This window comes from Myiozetetes cayanensis, unplaced genomic scaffold (genome assembly GCF_022539395.1).
Source record: "Myiozetetes cayanensis isolate MyiCay16 unplaced genomic scaffold, myiCay2020 scf13, whole genome shotgun sequence".
In the NCBI taxonomy this organism is placed as follows: domain Eukaryota; kingdom Metazoa; phylum Chordata; class Aves; order Passeriformes; family Tyrannidae; genus Myiozetetes; species Myiozetetes cayanensis.
This window is the reverse complement of record NW_026086937.1, coordinates 22,145,556-22,164,887: the sequence shown is the minus strand read 5'-3', so window position 1 is coordinate 22,164,887 and position 19,332 is coordinate 22,145,556. Positions and strand designations below refer to the sequence as shown.

The 19,332-nt window shown below is 48.0% G+C and overlaps 2 protein-coding genes across 4 annotated transcripts in view; both read left to right on the top strand.

The window, feature by feature from the left end:
* The window catches only part of RSRC1 (arginine and serine rich coiled-coil 1), a 92,591-nt gene extending 90,788 nt beyond the window's left edge, over positions 1–1,803 (top strand). The window contains exon 11 of the mRNA XM_050308443.1: positions 429–1,803. Coding sequence (XP_050164400.1) covers positions 429–521 — 93 coding nt within the window. The 3' untranslated portion in view covers positions 522–1,803. The remainder of the gene's footprint in view (positions 1–428) is intronic.
* A 6,294-nt stretch (positions 1,804–8,097) lies between these two features.
* MLF1 (myeloid leukemia factor 1) lies at positions 8,098–19,310 on the top strand. 3 transcript variants are annotated; one of them, XM_050308736.1, is made up of 8 exons: positions 8,098–8,168; positions 11,961–12,132; positions 13,983–14,027; positions 14,625–14,711; positions 15,012–15,140; positions 16,718–16,877; positions 17,141–17,267; positions 17,462–19,310. In XM_050308736.1, the coding sequence occupies exons 1-8, from the start codon at positions 8,122–8,124 to the stop codon at positions 17,565–17,567; spliced, it is 873 nt and encodes a 290-aa protein (XP_050164693.1). In that variant the 5' UTR covers positions 8,098–8,121; the 3' UTR covers positions 17,568–19,310. The 3 variants fall into 3 exon arrangements, with proteins under 3 accessions (XP_050164693.1, XP_050164695.1, XP_050164694.1); XM_050308737.1 differs by lacking the exon at positions 8,098–8,168 and adding an exon at positions 11,347–11,366; XM_050308738.1 differs by lacking the exon at positions 13,983–14,027.
* The last annotated feature ends 22 nt before the right edge of the window (positions 19,311–19,332 follow it).

Genomic DNA, 19,332 nt, shown 5'->3' with positions numbered 1-19,332 from the left:
TAAAAGGATTTGCATAGAGGTTTTTTAAGAATTAGCAAGGTAAAAATGACTTGCAGTAAAGAAATGATTGTGAGTTCTGTATAATGACCCCAGTTAACAGAGAGCAGGACACGGGCAGTGATGAACTTGTTGTTTCAGGAGACTGAAACTGGAGTCTTTGCTTTCCAGTTCTTATGGTCTTCAGTGTCCCTTCTGAAATTGGAAATTGGAGTCTTTGCTTCCAATTATTAATGTCTCTTCCAAGCCAGCCCGTTCTGGGATTCCATGAAAAGCCTCTCCTTCCGTTTGACCTGAGCTTTGTGTTGAACCCCGTGCTCAGCTGAGCTCTTCCCTTGGCCACTGAAACAGTCCCCAGATATTCCAGCAGGTTCTGACAGACAGGGAGTTCCTGAGCTGTGCCAACTCTCCCTCTCCCCCCCTGTCCCCAGCTGTTCATTGAGAAGGCAGAAGCTGAGGAGAGGTGGTTCCAGAGGCTGGTGGCCCTGCGGCAGGAGCGGCTCATGGGCAGCCCCGTGGCCTGAGCAGCTCCCGGCAACATCAGGAGCCAGTTCTCCACCAGTTCCAGGAAATCCCAGCGTTCAGTTGTTCTGTTCTCCTCTTCTGAGGGATTTTCACACTCAGGCTGAGCTGTGCAGACAGTAAGTGTTTCATCTGAACAAGCAGGGCTGTTCTGTCCGGGCTCTCTCCTGAACTCGCCGAGGGTGTCGCTGTGGGGGGTGTGACGGCACAGCAGGCTCATTCCCTATTTTATGTGGGATTCCTCAAGGGTGCAGAACACCCGACAGCCCCAGGAGATGGACTTTTATCCCTCTCAATCCACACGTTGTACATAACCAGGGAGCAGTGGGGAGATGAATGACAAGGTGGGGCTCAGATTTCCCGGGACATCGGAGGGCAAGCACTGCCATCCCAGCCCAATCCATCTCCTGCAGCTGGAGCAGGAGCCAGGGCAGGATGGAGGAGCCAGGGCAGGTGGGGGGCACTGTTAGCCCTTCTTCCTTCCTCCCCTTGGCTCCTGGATCAGGCTCCTGGCTGAGGGAATCTTCTCCGTGGATGTCCATCCCCCTGCTCATGGTTCCTCACTGCGGGTGGGAAGGAATGTCCCACATTTCCCTGACCATCTGCTGTGACTCTGAATGGGAAATGACAAAAATGTCATGATTTAGATGATTACCAGTTTACATCACTCTCAAACACACCTGTTTCTGTACAGAGTGACTGTTCCCGGGCCAGGAACTTTCCTTTGTCCAGGTGGGACTTTCAAATAATGAAAGATCTGAATTTAGCCTGAATAAACTTCCCAAAAAAAAATCTGTCCAAAATCCAACTGAATGCAGGAGATCAACCAAATCAAATAAAAATATGGAAGTATTTCTTCGATCAGAGCTGTGAGAGAACTGTTCCATCAGAAGGAGTAAACTGAGCCCCCACCCAGTGATGGACCTCAGCATTCCCATGGGAGTGAGGCTCTTTTTTGGGATTATTTTTCCTGATTTTCAGCCCTGTGGTGATAAAAAATGGAGGATGGTTCTGGAAATGTACTTTGTTTTTGTTTTAGATTCCTGATCTAAAAGGCAACTGTGTTAAATTCGCATTCTAACACAGTTTTGCTTTCCTTTTGGAGTGTTGGATTTACTTTATCCTGCATTAAAATGTTCCAAGGCATTTGCAGGAAAATGTGGGAGGAAAATTGTTCCCTGTGTTTCATTTCAGCATTTTCAATTGGTAAATATTTGTCATTGTTCTGTTTCCTAATCACCTTTTATGTCTCTTTCTCAGAAAATAAAAACTGTTTGATCTCCATTGAAGGTCCTGTTTTTCACACGTTATATTGGATAATTTTGGTGTTTTTATTGGATGCAAAATGATTCCTTTTATTTGCAGCCCTGTGGAATATTAGAAAATACTACAAACCAGTCAGTAAATCAGACTTTAATTGTAGTAATATTTTATATATTTCATATAATATTTTTATATTTTCTTCAACATTTATATATATTTATATAAAATATTTATATATTATGTTTTATATATTAATTTAATAGTAGTAAATACCATTTATTGCTTATCAATCAACAAGTCCATGCTGGAGGAGAACTGGGAGCAAGAGCTGGAAAGAAATTGGGAACAGCATTTAAATAATCCCCAGCTGAACAGAAACAGGTACTGAAATATTCCAACCATCCTTGGAAACGTGGAGCAACTCGTGAGAAAATTGATTTTCATGCTTCCAGTTTTAGCTCAGTGACCACAATAATGAACTCCTCAGGACCCTGCAGTTTTCATGGAATAAATGTCCCAATCTCCTAAATCTTCATCTTGGACAATAATCCTACTTTTTAATTTCTGTGCTTTTGATTTCTCCTGCCGTTCTCACGTGTAGGGCTCCTCCCTAGAGAAACTTTATTTTTTTGGTTGTATTTCCCCACCTTGCTCCGTGCTCCTGGTGAAAGGGAAGAGATTCCTGATTGAAAAAGGGGAAAGAACCAGCTGCTCGTTCGTTTTCCAAGTGAAGCAGAGGATTTGAGCCGTGGTTTGCAGCCTGCAGGGAGCAGGGACGTGGTCTTGTCATCCGGGACTGTGCTGGCCCTGATACACAGAATTCGGAGTGCAGGGATGGAAAGATAATGCTGGAAGTGGAGCCCTGACTCCTGGCAGTCAGCAAAGACCTCTCCCCGCAGGAATTCCATTAGGAAACTCATCTCCCTGGGCCTGGGAGCAGCCAGGCTGGATTAACATCACACTTGGGATGGCTGGGCTTGGGAACACTCAGGTGAAATGGTCCCGGGCCTTTCCTGCTGCCTGGGCTCATCCAGCACCTCCACAACTATCTGTTAGTGGGAAATTTGCTTGCAAAGGAGCTGTGCTTAGGTTTTAAATTATTATTATTATTATTATTATTATTATTATTATTATTATTATTATTATTATTATTATTATTATTGGTACAACAGCTCAAATAATGGTCTGTAAGGACACGCTCCCAGCCAGGAGATCAAGTGTTGCTCCTTCTGCTTCAGTCACTCTGAGGGAGCGGGACTGGATGATCCCAGAGTGCACCAGTAACCCAAAACCAGCCCTCTCATGATTCCACTTCTGTCAGCTGACAAGAAGGGAGTTATTTTTAGTGGAGATCCTTGAACTCCAGAAACCTGTCTGAGGAGAGATGGGCTTGAACCTGTGGCTTCACCCACGGGGCTGCAGTGACTCTGCAGCTCAAAACAGTGATAAAAACCCCTAAAAATACAGTTAACCTGAATTTAAAAGAGTCCCCATTTGGAATTTGGGCTCGGGGCAGCTTTGTTTTTCCTCTGGAAAGAGGAGCAGCAGCGGCTGGGCTGGGTTGGGTGACACCGGGAGCGAGTTACACTGAGTCACTCTGGAATTGTCACTGCGGGCTGAGGGGACACCGAGTGCCTCCCCTTTCTGGGAGAAGCAGGAGCTGAAGCTGAGCCCTGGAGGGGAGGAGGGTGCTCAGTGCCAGCAGCAGGGCTGGGCTCCACTTGCAGCCCTGGGCTGGTGGGAGCTGCAGGGGCCCCTCGGAAGGAGCTCATTACGGGAGTCGGGGCCGGGGACACGGCAGGGCTGTGTTTGCACAGAGACCCCTCTAATTGCTCAGCCCCTCTCACGGTGTGTCTGCTCCTGTTACAGCTCTTTGGTGCAGATAAAAAGACTCCTGGAAGAAATCACCTCTCCAGCTCTGCCAGTCTGGAGGGCATCTCCAGTGAGATTAATGATGTCTGCCTTAATAGAAGAAAACTTTGCATAAATGAGATTATGGTTTCTGCTGAAACCTGCCAACTCTTATTCGTTTGCAGTAAATATTATCTTTAATTAAAAGTTTTAAGGTATCTTGTTCCTGAACTAATGAGATCTACAGTGATTTCCCTTAGGAATTAATTTACCTTCTTAATTCTTATTCATTTTGGTGATATGACTGTTTAAATCTGATTCAGACTTCAGAGCTCTGTTGAACACATTCATCTGGAACAAAAGGTCATTTTGCCATGTTGATGTTTTGTTGGTATTTATAATTCTCTTGTTCTCTCTCCATTCCAGAGATCCCTGTTCGGGTTCCTGCCCCAAACATTTCCTCCTAACCCTTCTGTTCCTCTCAACTCTTCATGCTGGGAGGCTTTTTTTCCAGAGCCACTTCCCTTTGGATTGTGTTTTGGGTTCCCTCCAGAGCAAAAGTCAATTATAGGGACACTGAAAAAACTCACCCTGATTGCAATCAAATTATTTATATAAAATAGACTAAAACCTCTGGAAAAGACTTGGTGCAACTGCTGAGAAATGCAGGAATATTCCTGCCTCTCTGTCTGGGCAATCATCAACTCTAATTCCTCTACAAGGATTATTTTTAGGCAGCAGGGATGTTTGACACCTGGAGGTGAAAATTGCATTCCTGGATATGTGTTTAAATGGGCAAAGTGCCAGGCAGGAACTGGGCTGGGAGAGTGGGAGCCAGAACCCTTTCTAGGGCTGGACACGTATTGCTGGCTAGATTTTAAAATATGGCATTATTAGGGCTAAATGATAAAGTTCCCTTGTTCTAAAAATAAATATAGATGGAAATGAGAGAGTAAATTTAGAAAGAATTAACTGGTTTGCACACAGAAAGAAGAAACAAGGAGAAAAGAAAGAATTAATATTATTAATATTCCTTAGCTCATTATCAGGAGATTTTTCCAGTGTGAATCCTGAGCCCATCCTCTCAGTGTCCAGGTCTGACATGGGTGGTTTGAAAGTTGGTTAATTAATTACCCTAATGAGGGAAATGGAGCAATCAGAGCAAAGCTGGTGCTGGTGACCAGAGGTGGTTTTTGTTCTGCCTCTGATCGAACATAAAACAGCTCCTCAGGAGCATCTTGGCAGCCTTAACTGGGGAAGTTGAGCCATATTTTAGGCAAGATGCAAACCATTTTTATAGGGAAAAAAATGCCATTTATTTCACTGTTCTTCCCAAGTTTTCCATTCCCCACCCAACAGTCAGGGATAGGAAACATTCCTGTGTCCACTCTCTGTGGAGAATTAGGGATTGTCCTTAAAAACTGCTGCTGTGTCTCTGCAGCTGATAAAAGAAGCCTGTTCCAGAGCCCAGGAGGGACTCCTGGCTGGAGGGAACTCCTGACCCTGAACTTGCAGCTCCAAACAAGGGTAAGAAACACGTTTTGAGGCCCGGGCCGAGCACGCGCCGGCCCCGGGTATTTATAGAGCTGTCACCAGGCTGTGCAGGCTGGTGATGAGCTGCCATTTACAACTCCCTGCTCAGGAGCTGCCTCCAGCCCACACCAGTGACAGCATGGTCAGTAATGGCTGGGCTAACAAACAGTGCTGTTGGCAGGGCAGCAATCATCCCTCAGCCTGCAGGAGATCCTGGGGTTGGGGGCACGGTTGGACTCTTCAGAGACAAAGGAGACTTTTTTGGGTGTGTTTCTTTGAGGCAGCTGGAAAAACTGGGGACAAAGTACAATATAAAGCCACCAATCTGTTCACAGAACGCCTGTCTCAGTGGAGGAATTGCCAGCTTGGATTACCTGGGATGTCTCTGTGGTGTCCAGTGGTTCTGGATGTTCTGTAAGGAATGTCCCCAACAGCCCGTGGGTGTCACATCCTTGGCATCCCAACCCATGGCCAGGACATCCAGGACAAACTTTTGTTTCTTTTTAGTTGGGATGTTGCTTTGCAAATCACCTGTCCTTTGGAGACCTGCTGAGTTTTTGGCTTTTAATTCCATCTTGGAGCCATGAATTCCTGAGCTTCTTTTGCCACCACGAGAAGCAGCATTTCTTTTAACCAGCCCTAATTCTGTGACGTTCCCCTCTATCTTCTCTTCATGGTTTTGTTTAGCAAAGTGCAAACTGAGGCATAGAAATATCCTTAAAAAACAACAGAACCCAAACCCAGCCGAGATGTGTCCCTGGGGGGAGAGCTGATCATTGATTCCAGGGTTTGATCCAGAACTAATATTTGTTTAAATGTTGCCACTGTGTGCATAACTATGGGTTGCTAAACCTTTGGCAGCACATGTGGAGCAGAGGGAGTCACCAAAACTGAGCCCAGAATTTGGCCACAGCCTCAAGCTGGGAAAAAAACAGACAAAGAAAGATGAAAAATGGATAAAAAAACCACACCTTGATTTCCCCAGCGCCTCCAAGAGCCCATTTCCACAGGAACCCACACCCAAGTTTACCTGGTTTTTCCCAAGAAGCCACTTTTATTCACTGTTTAAAACCTGTGCCCACAGTTCAGCTCATCCTGTGTTTGTTTAAGCGATGGAATTAATCTGAAAGGTCTTCCCTGCCTCGGGCTCTTGGCCTCTGAAGCTAAAAATGACTCTTGCTCCTTGAGCAGATATTATCAATTACAGGTTCCAATTAGTCCTGTGCAAAACTTAGGTGTGTTCAGTGCACAAGTTCTCACAACATCCAGCTCAGATCAGGGCTGGTTTCAATTAATTGGGCAACAATTAATTGTCAAGAAGAGTTTTCATTGTTACAAAGAAACAAAAACACCACAACAAACCCTTTTATTAGACAATTGCTTTTTAATTACATTTTTTGCAGCCTGGGACTTCCAACAGTGTAGGAAACATTCCTCTGTTTGCCCACCTATCGAGAACTAGCACAGGGTATTAAAATAGGTCTTTTTCCAGCTATTTTGGAAAAAAAAATGAGAGCAGAGGGGGGCTGTGAGCAGCCCTGGGCCGTGTGCCCATTGCTGCCCAGCAGTGTCAGCAGCAAGGCTGGAGGAAACCTGAGAGGACTCAGACAATCAGTGCTCAGTCCCTGCACTTCTGGAGGCGTCAGCAGCTCCTCTTTCCATTTCAAAGGGATTGGCATCAGTGAGGCCTCCTGGCCCTGCCAGTTGTTCCTTCCCAGGTGGGCTCAGAGCTGCAGTGCAGTTCCCAGAGGTTGAAGTGTGGTTTTAGTGGGAGAGGCCTTTGGACAGTGCTGTTCCAGTGCTGATTTAATTCCATCCGTGGCATCAGCCCAGTGCAGAGGCTTCTGCAAAGGCAGCTTGTTGTAAATTGATGGTAAGTGTCAGATAAAAGCATCATTCTGCTGCAAACAACAGGGGGTAGGTGTGTAATGACATTTATATTGATATTTTATTTAAGTATCTCTTCAGTTGACAGTCACCCAGACCAGTAACTTGTACTAGTCCTGAAATAAGATGGCAAGAATTTACCACAAAAAAAGAGTCAGATTCACTGCAAAGGTAGAGAATCATGGAGTGGTTTGGGTTGGAAGGGACCTTAAAGACCATCCAGAATATTGTATTTAAAATCAAGTCGTGGCTGGACTTGGCTGATCTTAAGGGCCTTTTCCAACCTTAGTGATTCCATGATTAGGGTCCCTGCTGAGAGCCCAGGATTCCTTTTCCCTGTTGAACTGAGATCCCAACCCTTCCCTCTCCCAAGGCTGGTGCGGTTAAGGAACAGAGAGTGAACCACCACAAAGAGGATCTGCCAGGTCAGGGCAGTGCAGGTAACCCTGGCCCCATTATCCCCCTCCCTGCTGCTCGGTGTGTCCTCAGCGCTCTTTCCCTGGAATGGCTCCTTATGGATATTCCAGGGCAGGCTCCTGATGCTTTCCAGCGCTTGTTTCCAGGAGCCCGCAGCTTCATTTTCCTGCCAGAGGGGCCGCAGCTTTATTATTTTACTGCCATCTACTGGGAAAAACAGAATTCTTTTTAAAATTGTCCAGGAACGAGCTGAGGCCGGGCCTGCGCCCCTCGCTCTTCCTCAGGCCGGGCCGGGCCGGGCCGGGCCGCCCCGCGGCCTCACGGGGCAGAGCGGGGCTTCAGGAGGGACACCCCGAGGCTTAGCGCGGCCCTGCATCCCTCATTCCCCATTCCAGGGATTCCCCCATTCCAGGGGGTTCCCCATTCCAGGGGTTCCCCATTCCAGGGGTTCCCCATTCCCGGTTCCCCCCGGAGCGGCGGCCCCGCGGTTGCCCTGGCAACGGCGGCGCGCGCGGGAGGCCCCGCCCCCCGGCGGCGCGGCGGCCAATGGGAGCGGTCGCGGGGCGGCCACGTGGTGGGCGGGGCGGCGCGCGGCGCGGTGAGGAGGGGCGGCGCGGGGCGGGGGGCGCGCAGAGCGCTCAGACCGCTGTCATGTTCGGGGGGCTCGGCAGGTACTTCGAGGAGGATCCCTTCTTCAGGTGAGGGCCGGGCGGGGACCGGCGCTCCGCGGCAGCCGGTTCGGGGCCGTAAAGGGGCGGTTGGGGTGGGTGTGAGGCGACGAGGGGCTCCGGGGACCGCCAGGGGTGGCGATGGGTCTGAGGCAGTCGTGGGGCTGCGAGGGGCCGGTCCGGAGCTGTAAAGAGGCGGCTGGGGTGGGTCTGAAGCGGTGGGGGTGTAAGGGACCGCCTGTGGTGGTGACTCTGAGGGGGCGGGGGTGTGAGGGACCGGCCGGCAGTGAAGCGGCTCCGGGCGCCGCGGGAGCGGGGTCGGTGCGGGTCAAGGGGCCGGTGGCTGAAGGACAGGGTCGGTGTGGGTTGAAGGGGGCCGGTGGTTGAAGGACGGGGTCGGTGCGGATCTCTGGGTCGGTGGTTACAGGACGGGGTCGGTTGCGGGACGGGGCCGGTGCGGTTTAACCGCCCCGCTTAACCCCGTTTAACCGGCCCGTTCAACCGCCCGGGCCCCCTCCCAGAGCCGAGCAGGGGGTTAAAGGCTCTCAGCGATGTCAAACAGCAGAGCTGTGTCTCTGCCTCCCCTCCCGGCAGGGAAGGGCTCAACCCCCGTCTCACGGTGGCAGCGACTGGGGGGGAATCGTCACCTCCCTTGGATGGAGCCTCTTCATTGTGTTTTGTCCTTTTTTTCCCAAATACAGAGGCTGAGTGTTGTAGCCTTTCTGGATTTATTTATTTAGCTGTCTGTCGGCTCTTGTCAGTGCCAGCACTACAGACAGCACCCAGTTCTTCAATTAAAACCTTGCAAATGTGTGCATGAGAGCACTGAGGGCAAACTGTCTCCTTGTGCTGCTTCTCAAAGGGATGATGGTGCTATTGCTCAGCAGATGGATTTTTTAGTCCTTATTCCCTGTGAGGGTGGGCAGGCCCTGGCACAGGTTGCCCAGAGAAGCTGTGGCTGCCCCTGGATCCCTGCAAGTGTCCAAGGCCAGGCTGGACAGGGCTTGGAGCAACCTGGACTGGTGGAAGTGTCCCTGCCCATGGCAGGGGTGGCACTGGATGAGCTTTAATGTCCCATCCAACCCAAACTCGTGATTCTATTTCTACACCGTGAGCACAGTGGTGGGTCATGTCTGTGTATTCAGGTCTGAGATCAGTTTATTCCCTGTGGGAATCTTCTTTTGGAAGAATCTCAAGCTGAGTAGTGAGTAATACAAGTCCTTCTGCCCTCAGCCCCAACTGCTGAGTTACCTGCTCTGGCCCCATGTTATGTCTTTGGCCAGGATCTGATCTGTAGCAGGTGAAAATGGCATCAGAGAACTCTGAGGAGCCTCAGTAATTGCTGTTAATCTTTAAGAAAACTATGAGGGATTTAATTACAGCCAGGATCAGGGGTGAGGCCGGGGGTGGATGAGGAAGGGGAATCGGGCCCTGTGCTGTGGGTTTGTTGTCTGATCTCCTGGTTACAGGGGTGTTGTGGCTGAGGCTGCTCACAGGACAATCCAGTGCTGAGCTCCAGCACATTCCGAGCAGTGGGAGAGTTCCCAGAGCTCTGCTGCAGGGATTAGTGCACTTGGTTTCCAGGAATATTCCTGCTGTTATAACAGCTCGTGAGTTCCCTGCAGGAAACTTCCCCGGGCGTGAAATTAAGTCTTGTTTGAAAGATCAGTGGCTTTCTTCTTATTTATTTATTTTATTTGTTGCAATTGTAGCCACTGAGGTAGGGAAAGAAGATTGTGGGAGGTGGAGGAAGGGAGTGTGTGTGAAAGAGATGAGGTGGATATTGAGACTCGTTTTCTTGGCTCTATCCTGGTAAATCTGTTTTGCATATCATTAAGAGAGGAGCTTATTGCTGAGATAATCTTACCTCCAAAATAGTGTAATAATGAGCTTGTGTTGCCTCATAAGGAGAGATTTTGATGCTGCACTGGAAATAGTGCCTGGGTTGCGGTGCCCACGTGTGAGCAGCTGTCCCAGGGAAGCACCAGTCACTCACCCAAGGTGTCCACTGGATCCAGCCCTGGCACCCTGGGCAGGTGCACGACTTGGCCTGTGCTCTGATGCACCAAAGCAGGGCTTTTGTAGTTTTGTGCCAGCTGTTATCAGGGCACCTGCAACTGCAGCCTCACAGGGGGAAAAGGATGTCTGATGTTTAGAGATCATATATTACCTCATAAAAACATATCTTGCATCCTGCACTGCAGAGACTTGCTCAATCCATCTCTGATTTTAAGGGTGACCTCCTCCTTTTGTAACTGTGGGTTGAGTTTGCCCCACTCCAGGTCATATCAAAATGGTGTTTCTTTTAAAGCTTGACAGCACTGGATCTCTTTAGAGCTGGCTCCCCAAAATATCCCAAGGGAGCTGGGAGAGACTGCACTTGTGTTCCTGGACTGTCACTCCACACTCCGTGTCCTGCTTCCCTGTCTCTGGCACTGAGGAGCTGCATTTCCAAGGTGTCTCATAAATCTTGAATTCAGACAAACAAACAACAACCCCCTGGGGTTCCAGGTGCACGTGATGCTAAATTCCACCAATTTCCATTAAATCTCTGGAATCTTGTCCCGCTCCTGTGTTGTGGGTAGTTTGTGAGTGTCCTGCTTTTGAACTGGAAGGAGCTGGGGAGAATCCTGCTGTGGATCAGCTCCTGCTGGAATACAGTTCCTCTTCACTGGTGTTTGGTAACCAAACTCTCTGAAGTTGGAGATCTGATGGAATTGTGCAGGTCCTGTGGAGGTGTTCGTGTTCTTCCCTCCTCTTGGCTCGGGCCTCCACTTTTTCCATCTGTTCTTCATCCTGAAGTGTGGGAACAGCTCCTTATCATGGCAGGGCTGGAGCCAGAGCTGGGAGTCAGCTTTAAACTTAAAATGCTTTAAAGGTCTCCTTGCACTGGGGTCATTTGAAGTCAGGGTGTGGCTTAAAGGGGTATTTTTATGTTAAAAATCCTGTTTGAAAATTAATCCTGCGTCATGTTCTTATCACTTAGAGGGGAAAAAGGAGTAATGAAATGCAGCTTTGGCACAGGATCAAACTGGCCACGTGAGGTGGAAACTGGGGACTGGAGATAAGGGCTGGGGAGCAGAAAGGCTGTCCAGGAGATACTGGGCATGGAAGGAGTTGGAGGGACAGCCTGGAGCTTTTCCTCATCAGATATCCCAGGAAAGGCTGTGGTGTCCTGGAAAGATGAGGGTGTGGGCAGTGCCAGGGGTTGAGAGGAGGGAGGATGAGGTGCTGCTAAGTGTAAATAAACATACCTGGGAAGTGACTGTTGATGTTAATAGAGTGGCTTTCAGTGGAATGGCAAAGAGGAAAATTAGCTGGAGGAAGGAAATAATCCATGGTTTTGTATGGGAAGTGTTAATTTGGAGTTTGGACCTCAGGCCACAGCTGCTCATCTGTTGTGCTCCTGAAAAAGTCCTGGTTGGATCTTCTTTTGGCCTCAACTAGAAATATTTAATTCTTGCCCAAATTAGAAAATGCAGAAAATTAAGGAAGTTGAGCAGTGTTTTCCCTGCAAGTCAAACTTTGGGAATGCCAGTGGGGTTCTGTAGGTTTTTGGGAAAGAAGGGGTGGAGTGGAAGATGGCCTGGAAGGATGGAGTATTTCTGGAAAAGATGAGGGAAAAGTAATGCAGACATTGAGAGTGAGAAGCAAGACAGTGAGAGTTCATTAGGATAGGAGATTGCCCACTTGGGTCCTATGAAAATAAGGGTTTTGCATAAAGAACCCCATGGAACGATTGAAAAACTGGGAGTTTGAAAGACTCGGGAGCCGTTGGGTGTAGCTCGGAGCAAACCTGACCGACGTGGCCGTGTTTTGCAGGGATCCCTTTGCCGCCCACCATGAGCACGTGAGGCAGATGATGAGGAGCTTCTCGGAGCCCTTCGGGCGGGAGCGGTGTCGGAGCGTGCCGGAGGGCAGGGCCGGGCCGGACCGAGCGCTGGAGCCCCGAGCGCGGCCGGAGTCCAGCCTGGCGGCCCGGGGGAGCCGCAGGGTACGTGTGGGGCTCTGGGGAATGGGGCAGTCCTCTCCTGCTCTGTGTTCACTTCACTTCAAAACGTACCTGGATGTGGCTCTTGCCATCCCAGAAAGTGTCCAGGGCCAGGTTGGAGCAGCCTGGGCAAGGGAAGGTGTCCCTGTTCATGACAGCGTTGGAACTGATCTGTGAAGGTCCCTTCCCACCCCAGGAGTCTTTGGGACTCCCACCCCGGGGTCTTTGGGCCTCCAACCCTCTTTATGCCTTCACTGTGCACTTCAGCGTTCTGCCTGGAGTTATTTATGTTGAGCACAACCCTGTTTCACCACCTAAGTAGCACCTACAGAAGTATTTTAACCACATTTTCATCTTTGCAGCAGTGAATGAAGGCTTCACACTCTGCATTCAGGCTGATTCTTAATGTTTGCTGTAGAAACAAGCCTGTAAGAATTAAGGCTCAGGGAATTTGATACAAACTGTAGTATTTGTGTATGTTGCCAGCTGAAAGGGAGATGTTGGCAGTGATCTGTGTTTGGAATAAAGTATCTTCTCAGCTCTGGGTGTGCAGGACAGTTCTGTGCTGCCCTGCTGGAGCTCAGCCTTATCCATGAGCTGTATTTAGACAGCAGATACACTGGAGGTGGTTCCTCTCCCTCTACATATTTAGCAGCTGCAAATCTCTTAGTGAATGGACCCCACTGGAGTTTAAAAACCGTTGGAAGACAAAGGCACATGAGGAGGGCTCGTGGCTCTGGGCCAGGTTTGGGTGGTTGGCCCAGCCCCTGTGGTCTGAGCTCAGTAAAGCAGAGCTCAAAGCCAGCTCTGTCACCTGCACGTCCAGAGGGGAGCTGGGAGATTCCTGCCCTGCCAGTTCCTTCAAATATAGAAGCTGCTGGAGCTAATCAGGGCAGAGCTTTGCTCTGCTGAGCCTTGGGCTTTGGATCAGGAGGTGCCTAAACACGGATTTTGCCCTCAGTAAAGGAAATGTCAAACCTGACTGGAAAGCTCTGGGGGTTGTGTCCCTGCCCCTGCAGGGAGGGCTGAATGTGAGCCCCAGCAAACCTTCAGCTGTGGTTGCAGCAAGAAGTTAAAGGTCCAAGAGCACTGTGATAGTTTGAGAAGCACTAAAGAATTCCACACCTGCCAAAATCTTCCCAGGAACTTTTGATGTCCCTCGTGTTTCACCAAAGACTTGGCAGATCTCCCTTTGCACTTGAGATATATAGAAAAAAATAGATTATTTCTTGCAGTTCTGCCTCATGTGCACTGACAGAAATCTGAAGAGTTCATGAAGATGTTCCAGACTTGGATAATTCCTTCCTTTTGTACTTAAAGTTCCTGTAAAGGGTTTGGGTGCCCAGCCTGTCTTTGGGCAGGCCTTTATCTGACTCTACCATCTTAGTCTCCTGGAAACATCCCAGTGTTTCCCAGGATCTGCCTGCCCTGGCACGCAGGGATGCTCGCTGTCAGTGGGTCAGAGGTGTTGATTTGTTGATTTTAATCAGCCTTCAGTGGTTGCACAACTGGAGTGGAGCGTTTCAGGGGGTGTCTGGAGCTCTGTGCCGTGTTTTAAACGACATCACAAAGGCTTTTGTGGTGTGCAAATGTTTCTCAGCCTCCAGCTCTAAGTGCTTTTAGTAGGTACTTACCAATATTTATTCAATGTGGTGGCAGCTCTCGCTGTGTAATCATCAGTGTAAATATTTCTGCATGCCCAGAGACTCCTTGATATCATTAATTACCGAGTCCTCCTGAGTGGCTGCTTTTATCTGACTGGAAGTGTTTAATGCCACCTGTGCTGTCTGTCCAAGTTAGTTCTGATAACAGATAAAATAATAATTAAAGATGTTGGTTCCTTTCTCTTCCAGGCAACGAGCTACTCCCTCATGCCCTTTGCAGGCTTTGGGCTAGGGGTTAGTATGGCAGGAGGAGCTGCTGCTGGGTGTGTGCTGTGTGTGCAGCCAAAGCATGGGCTTGGAGTGCTTTTCTGCTGTAATTTGGGGGGCTGGAACATCCTGTCAAATATCTACAATCTGCCTGCAATTCAGAGCCCTCAAGGGCTCCCATTTCTTGCACTCAAGAAATGAGTTGCGGATTTTCTCTACCTGAATTTTACTGAGTTTGGGGCTTAAGCTGCAGATTCAAGCTTTGAAATGAATTTATTTCAACTTAAAGCATGAAGGGTCACACAGTACTTTTACAGAAGGAGCTGATGAGGTTGGAAGGTACATGAAAACATTTGTAAAATCAACTCATATCGTGGCCAGTTTGACATCTGAGCGTCCAATCTTCCGTCTTCCCAATATCTCCAACTTAACAACCAAGCTTCCATGCTACCTTCAGTTTTCCTTGGAAAAGCTGCATCTTGGCTTGTCTGTGTGTGAACTGCAGGCTGAAAACCTTTCTGATGCTCTTGAGTTGCTTTAAAAATGCATGTAAAAAAACCAAAACCAGCTTCAGGACTGGGAGAGTCAGAAGAGTGTGTTTTAATTGTCATATCTTGTTATCAGGATGCAGACTTTGGGGATCCATTCTCTGCCATGGACAGGATGATGTCAAACATGAGGAACAGTATGCTGGAAATGCACAGGAAATTTGTAAGTTCTTCTAAAACTGGTCCTAAAATTAACTGTTGAAGAGTGACAGTTATTGGAAATACCACTCAGAAAAAAATGGTATTGATCTCAAGGAGCCATTCAAGTGAGAATTCCTATTTTTTGCCCAGGCTATCTTGTGGTTATAATTTTCCTTTATTCTTTGAAGGTAAGATTGAGAGTGCTGCCCACCAGGCCTTATCTGGGGTGCCGGGAGGGTTAATTTAATGATGATAAAATAGCCAGAAATGCCTGTTATCCACGAGATTCCACTTCTGTTAATGAGTTTCTGTTGCTGTGCAGGATGACCTGTCCATGCACCCCGATGGCCACACGTTCAGCTCCTCCTCCATGATGACTTACTCCAAGATGGGGGATGAACCTCCAAAGGTCTTCCAGGCCTCGGCCCAGACCCGCACGGCCCCGGGAGGTGTAAGTGTTGCTGGCACCCAGCCCCAGCTGGGCTGCCCTGCCCAGCACTGGGGTGCAGCCACTCCAAACCACACCTGGCTCACAGTTCTTCTCCCTGGAGACAGTTCCTCTGTAATTCATGGAATCCTTTAGGTTGGGAAAGCCCTCCCAGCCCAGGGATCCCCCTGTGCCCCATCCCCACCTTGTTCCCAGCCCAGAGCACTGAGTGCCACGGCCAGGCCTGCCTTGGACACCTCCAGGGCTGGGCACTCCAAACCTCCCTGGGCAGCTCCTTCAATGTTTAACAACCCTTTCCAGGCAGAAATTCCTCCTGTTGTCCAACCTGCTCCTCCCCTGGCACAGCCTGAGGCCGTTCCCTCTCCTCCTGTCCCTGTTCCCTGGGAGCAGAGCCCGACCCCCCCCACCTGTCAACACAAAGAAAATGTACAAAGTGAGGAAAATACATGTTTTTCAAACACTGCTTTATATTAAAGGCTTCTTAAAGAACTCTTTTCCTCCTTGTAATTTATATGCTTTAAATATAACCTAAATAAATGATATGTTTATCCCAAACTGGAAAAACAGTGCTAGAACAGCTGATTTTCCTCAGCAGCCTCTGATATCTTTCTCTTTGCTATAATTAATCCTTTTCCTGCCCCTTTAAACTACAGGAGAGGCATCTGTTTCTGCCAGCCCTGCCTTTGCATGCCCCCTTTGCCCAGGCATTACATAACCCTGAGCTGGAGCTGCCCTTGCAGCCCCTTCCCCGCAGCTGTTGTGTCTAATTCTGCCCAGGCCTTGGAACCTGAGCCCTGGGACAGAGCCCTGAAAGGCTGGAACTGCTCCCTAAAGGGGCAGCCCCTGCACACCCTCACTCAGCACCCTGCTTCTAAGAATACCCCCTGCACAGCATGAGAAGTGGTTGCCTGGGTTTCAGGCCAGTCAACACCACAACCTAATAATCAGTTGTCCCTCACACTGGGAATTTTGGCATCGGGTGTTGCTCGTTCTGTTGTCAAGGAGAACGCTGAAGACTTGGCTGTGTAGTAAATTTAGACTGGGATTTTTTCTCCCCTCCAATAATTAATATCCAGTTAAGGTGGTGGTCAGACTTCCTGTCTGTTGGCAAAAACAAAACAGACTTGATGTGTGTTTTGTTGGTGTATTCTCAGCCAACACAGCAAATGAGATCACTGGAAGAGCCTGTGAAAGCTGATTTTATAAAGGAAAGATATAAAACATTTGGGGGTAGGAAATAACTTCACAAGGGCCTGGAGTGACAGGACACAGGGAATGGCTTCCCACTGCCAGAGGGAAGGGTTAGGTGGGATATTGGGAAGGAATTCCTGGCTGGGAGGGTGGGCAGGCCCTGGCACAGGGTGCCCAGAGAAGCTGTGGCTGCCCCTGGATCCCTGGAAGTGTCTGAGGCCAGGCTGGAGCAACCTGGGCTGGTGGAAGGTGTCCCTGCCCATGGCAGGGGTGGCACTGGATGGGCTTTAAGGTCCCTTCCCACCCAAACCAGTCTGGGATTGTGTGAACTGGTTTAACTTCTGTTTTGATGGGAAAGATACTGATTTCCCCTTTTTTTTTTTGTACAGGTAAAGGAAACAAGAAAAGCACTGAAGGATTCTGAAAGTGGCCTGGAACAAATGGCCATTGGCCATCACATCCAGGACAGGGCTCATGTCATCAAAAAATCCAAGAACTGCAAGACTGGGGATGAGGAGATGAACCAGGAATTCATCAACATGGATGAAAGTAGGTCTTTTTAGGCAGTTCTCTAATGGGCTTTACGCTGTTTCACACACCAGTGTGGGAGTTCCAGCTTGAGACACCCTAAAAGGGACTTTAGACAGACTGAAAGTCTGCCCATCAAATCCTCTTTCCCCCAAAAATTGCTGCAGACCACGTGGAGAATCATGGACTACAAATTAAAAAAATCACTGCTCAGACTCACCAATACTAATTATATTTGTTTTCTTGTCTTTATTAAAAATAAATGTAAATTTATCTGGTTCCAGATGAGGCTGAAAGCTTTGATGAGGAGTGGCAGAAGGAGGTCATGAAGTTCAGGCCATCCAGAACCAGAGGCTCTGTAGAAGCTCCAAAATCCAGAGGTATCAATTACAAGGAGAATGGATCAAGAAGGTAAATACAATTTCCTACCTATATAAGGTAGGAATCATTTCCTCAGTAAGGAAATTCCAGCAGCACAAGGAAAATCCAATTCTGGAGCAGATGTGTTTATGAACAGCCAATTCTTATCACCCTGAGGAGGAAGAGCAGGTTTTATCCCTCCTTGTCCCATGGTGACTGGGATTGTTGTTGTTGTTTTTTTCCAGAGAGAAGCTACTTGGAACTGCCCGTTCCAGAGTGCCCAGAGATTCCCTGGAGTCTCTCAGTGTGAAAGGAACGCACGTGCCCCTCAACAGAAGCAGCAGGAAATAAGTGGCCCCATTCCCCTGGGATGGAGTTTCTCCAGAGCAGAAAATGGTGCTCATGTCCATACAAATACACGGGATATGTGACCAATCTCTGTTTGTGTTGTGCCTTTGCTCCTCCTGAGTGTTCCTCAACCCTCAGCTCCTCAGTTAAAACTAAAACCCAACTAAAAACCCATCAACTTTCTGCCTGAAAGCACTTTATGGATTATCACCAATTCTGTTTAAAAAAAAACCATTGATTTGCAAGGTTTTCCTGCTACAGCAGCACCAGTCTCAGGCTTTATCAAGCTTGGCACTGCAGCTGCTTTTCCCCACTCTATAAGTTGCACAGAAAGTAAATACTCTTTATTTAGTGTGGCTGAAATATATATATCTTTAAAGTCATACTGGGAATTCTAACAGAATCCCCCCATTCACCTTGTTTGAACATGGAGAAAAGTGAAATCCTAAAATGGCAATACTGTCTCATTTTTAAGTTGATAAGCTGGGCTTGCACCTCATTTTCAGTGCCTGAAGTGTCCAGTTTGTACCTCTGATCCTGTGTGTGTTTATTCTGGAGTTGGCCCATCGCTGCTGAGGATTGTCTGGAGCAGCTTTTAATCACCCCCTGTGTCCTGAGAAACTCAGCTGCACTTTTAGTTGTTAATGGGAAAAATATGTGGGAGAAATGAGTTTAACTGGAACGATTTCACCATTTCTCCTGTTCCCAGGAGCCAGGAGAGAGCCCTGCACGCAGGAAACCATCTCCCCTCAGCTGAGTTTGTTCTTTGTGATGATCCTAAACCTCCATCTGGTGTCCCTGGATGATGTTGTTTGAGTCTGATGTTCTAGAAAATCCAGGGAAATCCTTGTATTCCAGGTGTCCACGTGCTGTTTTGTCACACAGAATTATCCACGTGTTGTAGCATAAAGAATTTCTGTTTATTAAATAATATTACATAAACTCAAGACTACATTAAGTGTAGCCTTAAAAAGCACTGTTTATATGATAAAATAGCATTAGTAAGTTAAGAGTAATGTTTGTTTGGCCAGAAAGCCTTTAAATCATATTTAATCTACCTGCAGTTTCCCCAGATTATTTAATTTTAATTAAATAATATGTTTAATAATGTCGAAAAATAATCACCAGCACTTTTGTTGAGCTCTGACAAGGAAAGGCCAATTATTTGTTGTTTCTTGCAGTGGTCTATTCCTTGTTCTTAGAGCAAATATTAGTGGCAATAAGTTCATGTGATCGATTATTAGTGGCATTAATTGGGGCTGTTGAACCATTTAATGAGCAGTGAAGGCAAAGGGGGGTCAGGGGATGCTTTGCCAGCCCTTGGAGCACAATCCAGGGGCTCATTTTCCATCCACTGAAGATGATGTGGCTTTTGCAATTAATTCAATAGACAACATAAGGCTGTGGAGGCTTTTCCCAGGTATGTCACTCAAATTTCCCAGTGATTCACAGCAGCAAAGTTCTCCAAGTTGGAACGTGAGCAGGAACGTTGGAGAGACACTGCTGTTCAACAGAGAATTCACCTGACAGCTTGGCTTTCTGTCTGAGATGAAAAAAACCCAGGATACAGACATGTAATACTAAAGCAAGCACATCCTTGGGCTTGGAAATGACAGCGGGAAGGGGCGAATGTTCCTTATGGATCGCTTTGTTATGCCAAGAGTGTTCCCCGTGTAATGTACAGGAAGCTGTTCCCTGTAGAACCATCTGAAACTGCAGTTCTTGAATAAAGTTATTTATTATTTATGGGCTTGCTCTGGTTTATTCT

Coding starts and splice junctions, on each gene's coding strand:
- MLF1 (XM_050308736.1), top strand. CDS start 8,122: ATGTTCGGGGGGCTCGGCAGGTACTTCGAGGAGGATCCCTTCTTCAG. Junction 14,712..15,011: donor TGGAAATGCACAGGAAATTT/GTAAGTTCTTCT, acceptor GTTGCTGTGCAG/GATGACCTGTCCATGCACCC. Junction 17,268..17,461: donor AAGGAGAATGGATCAAGAAG/GTAAATACAATT, acceptor GTTTTTTTCCAG/AGAGAAGCTACTTGGAACTG.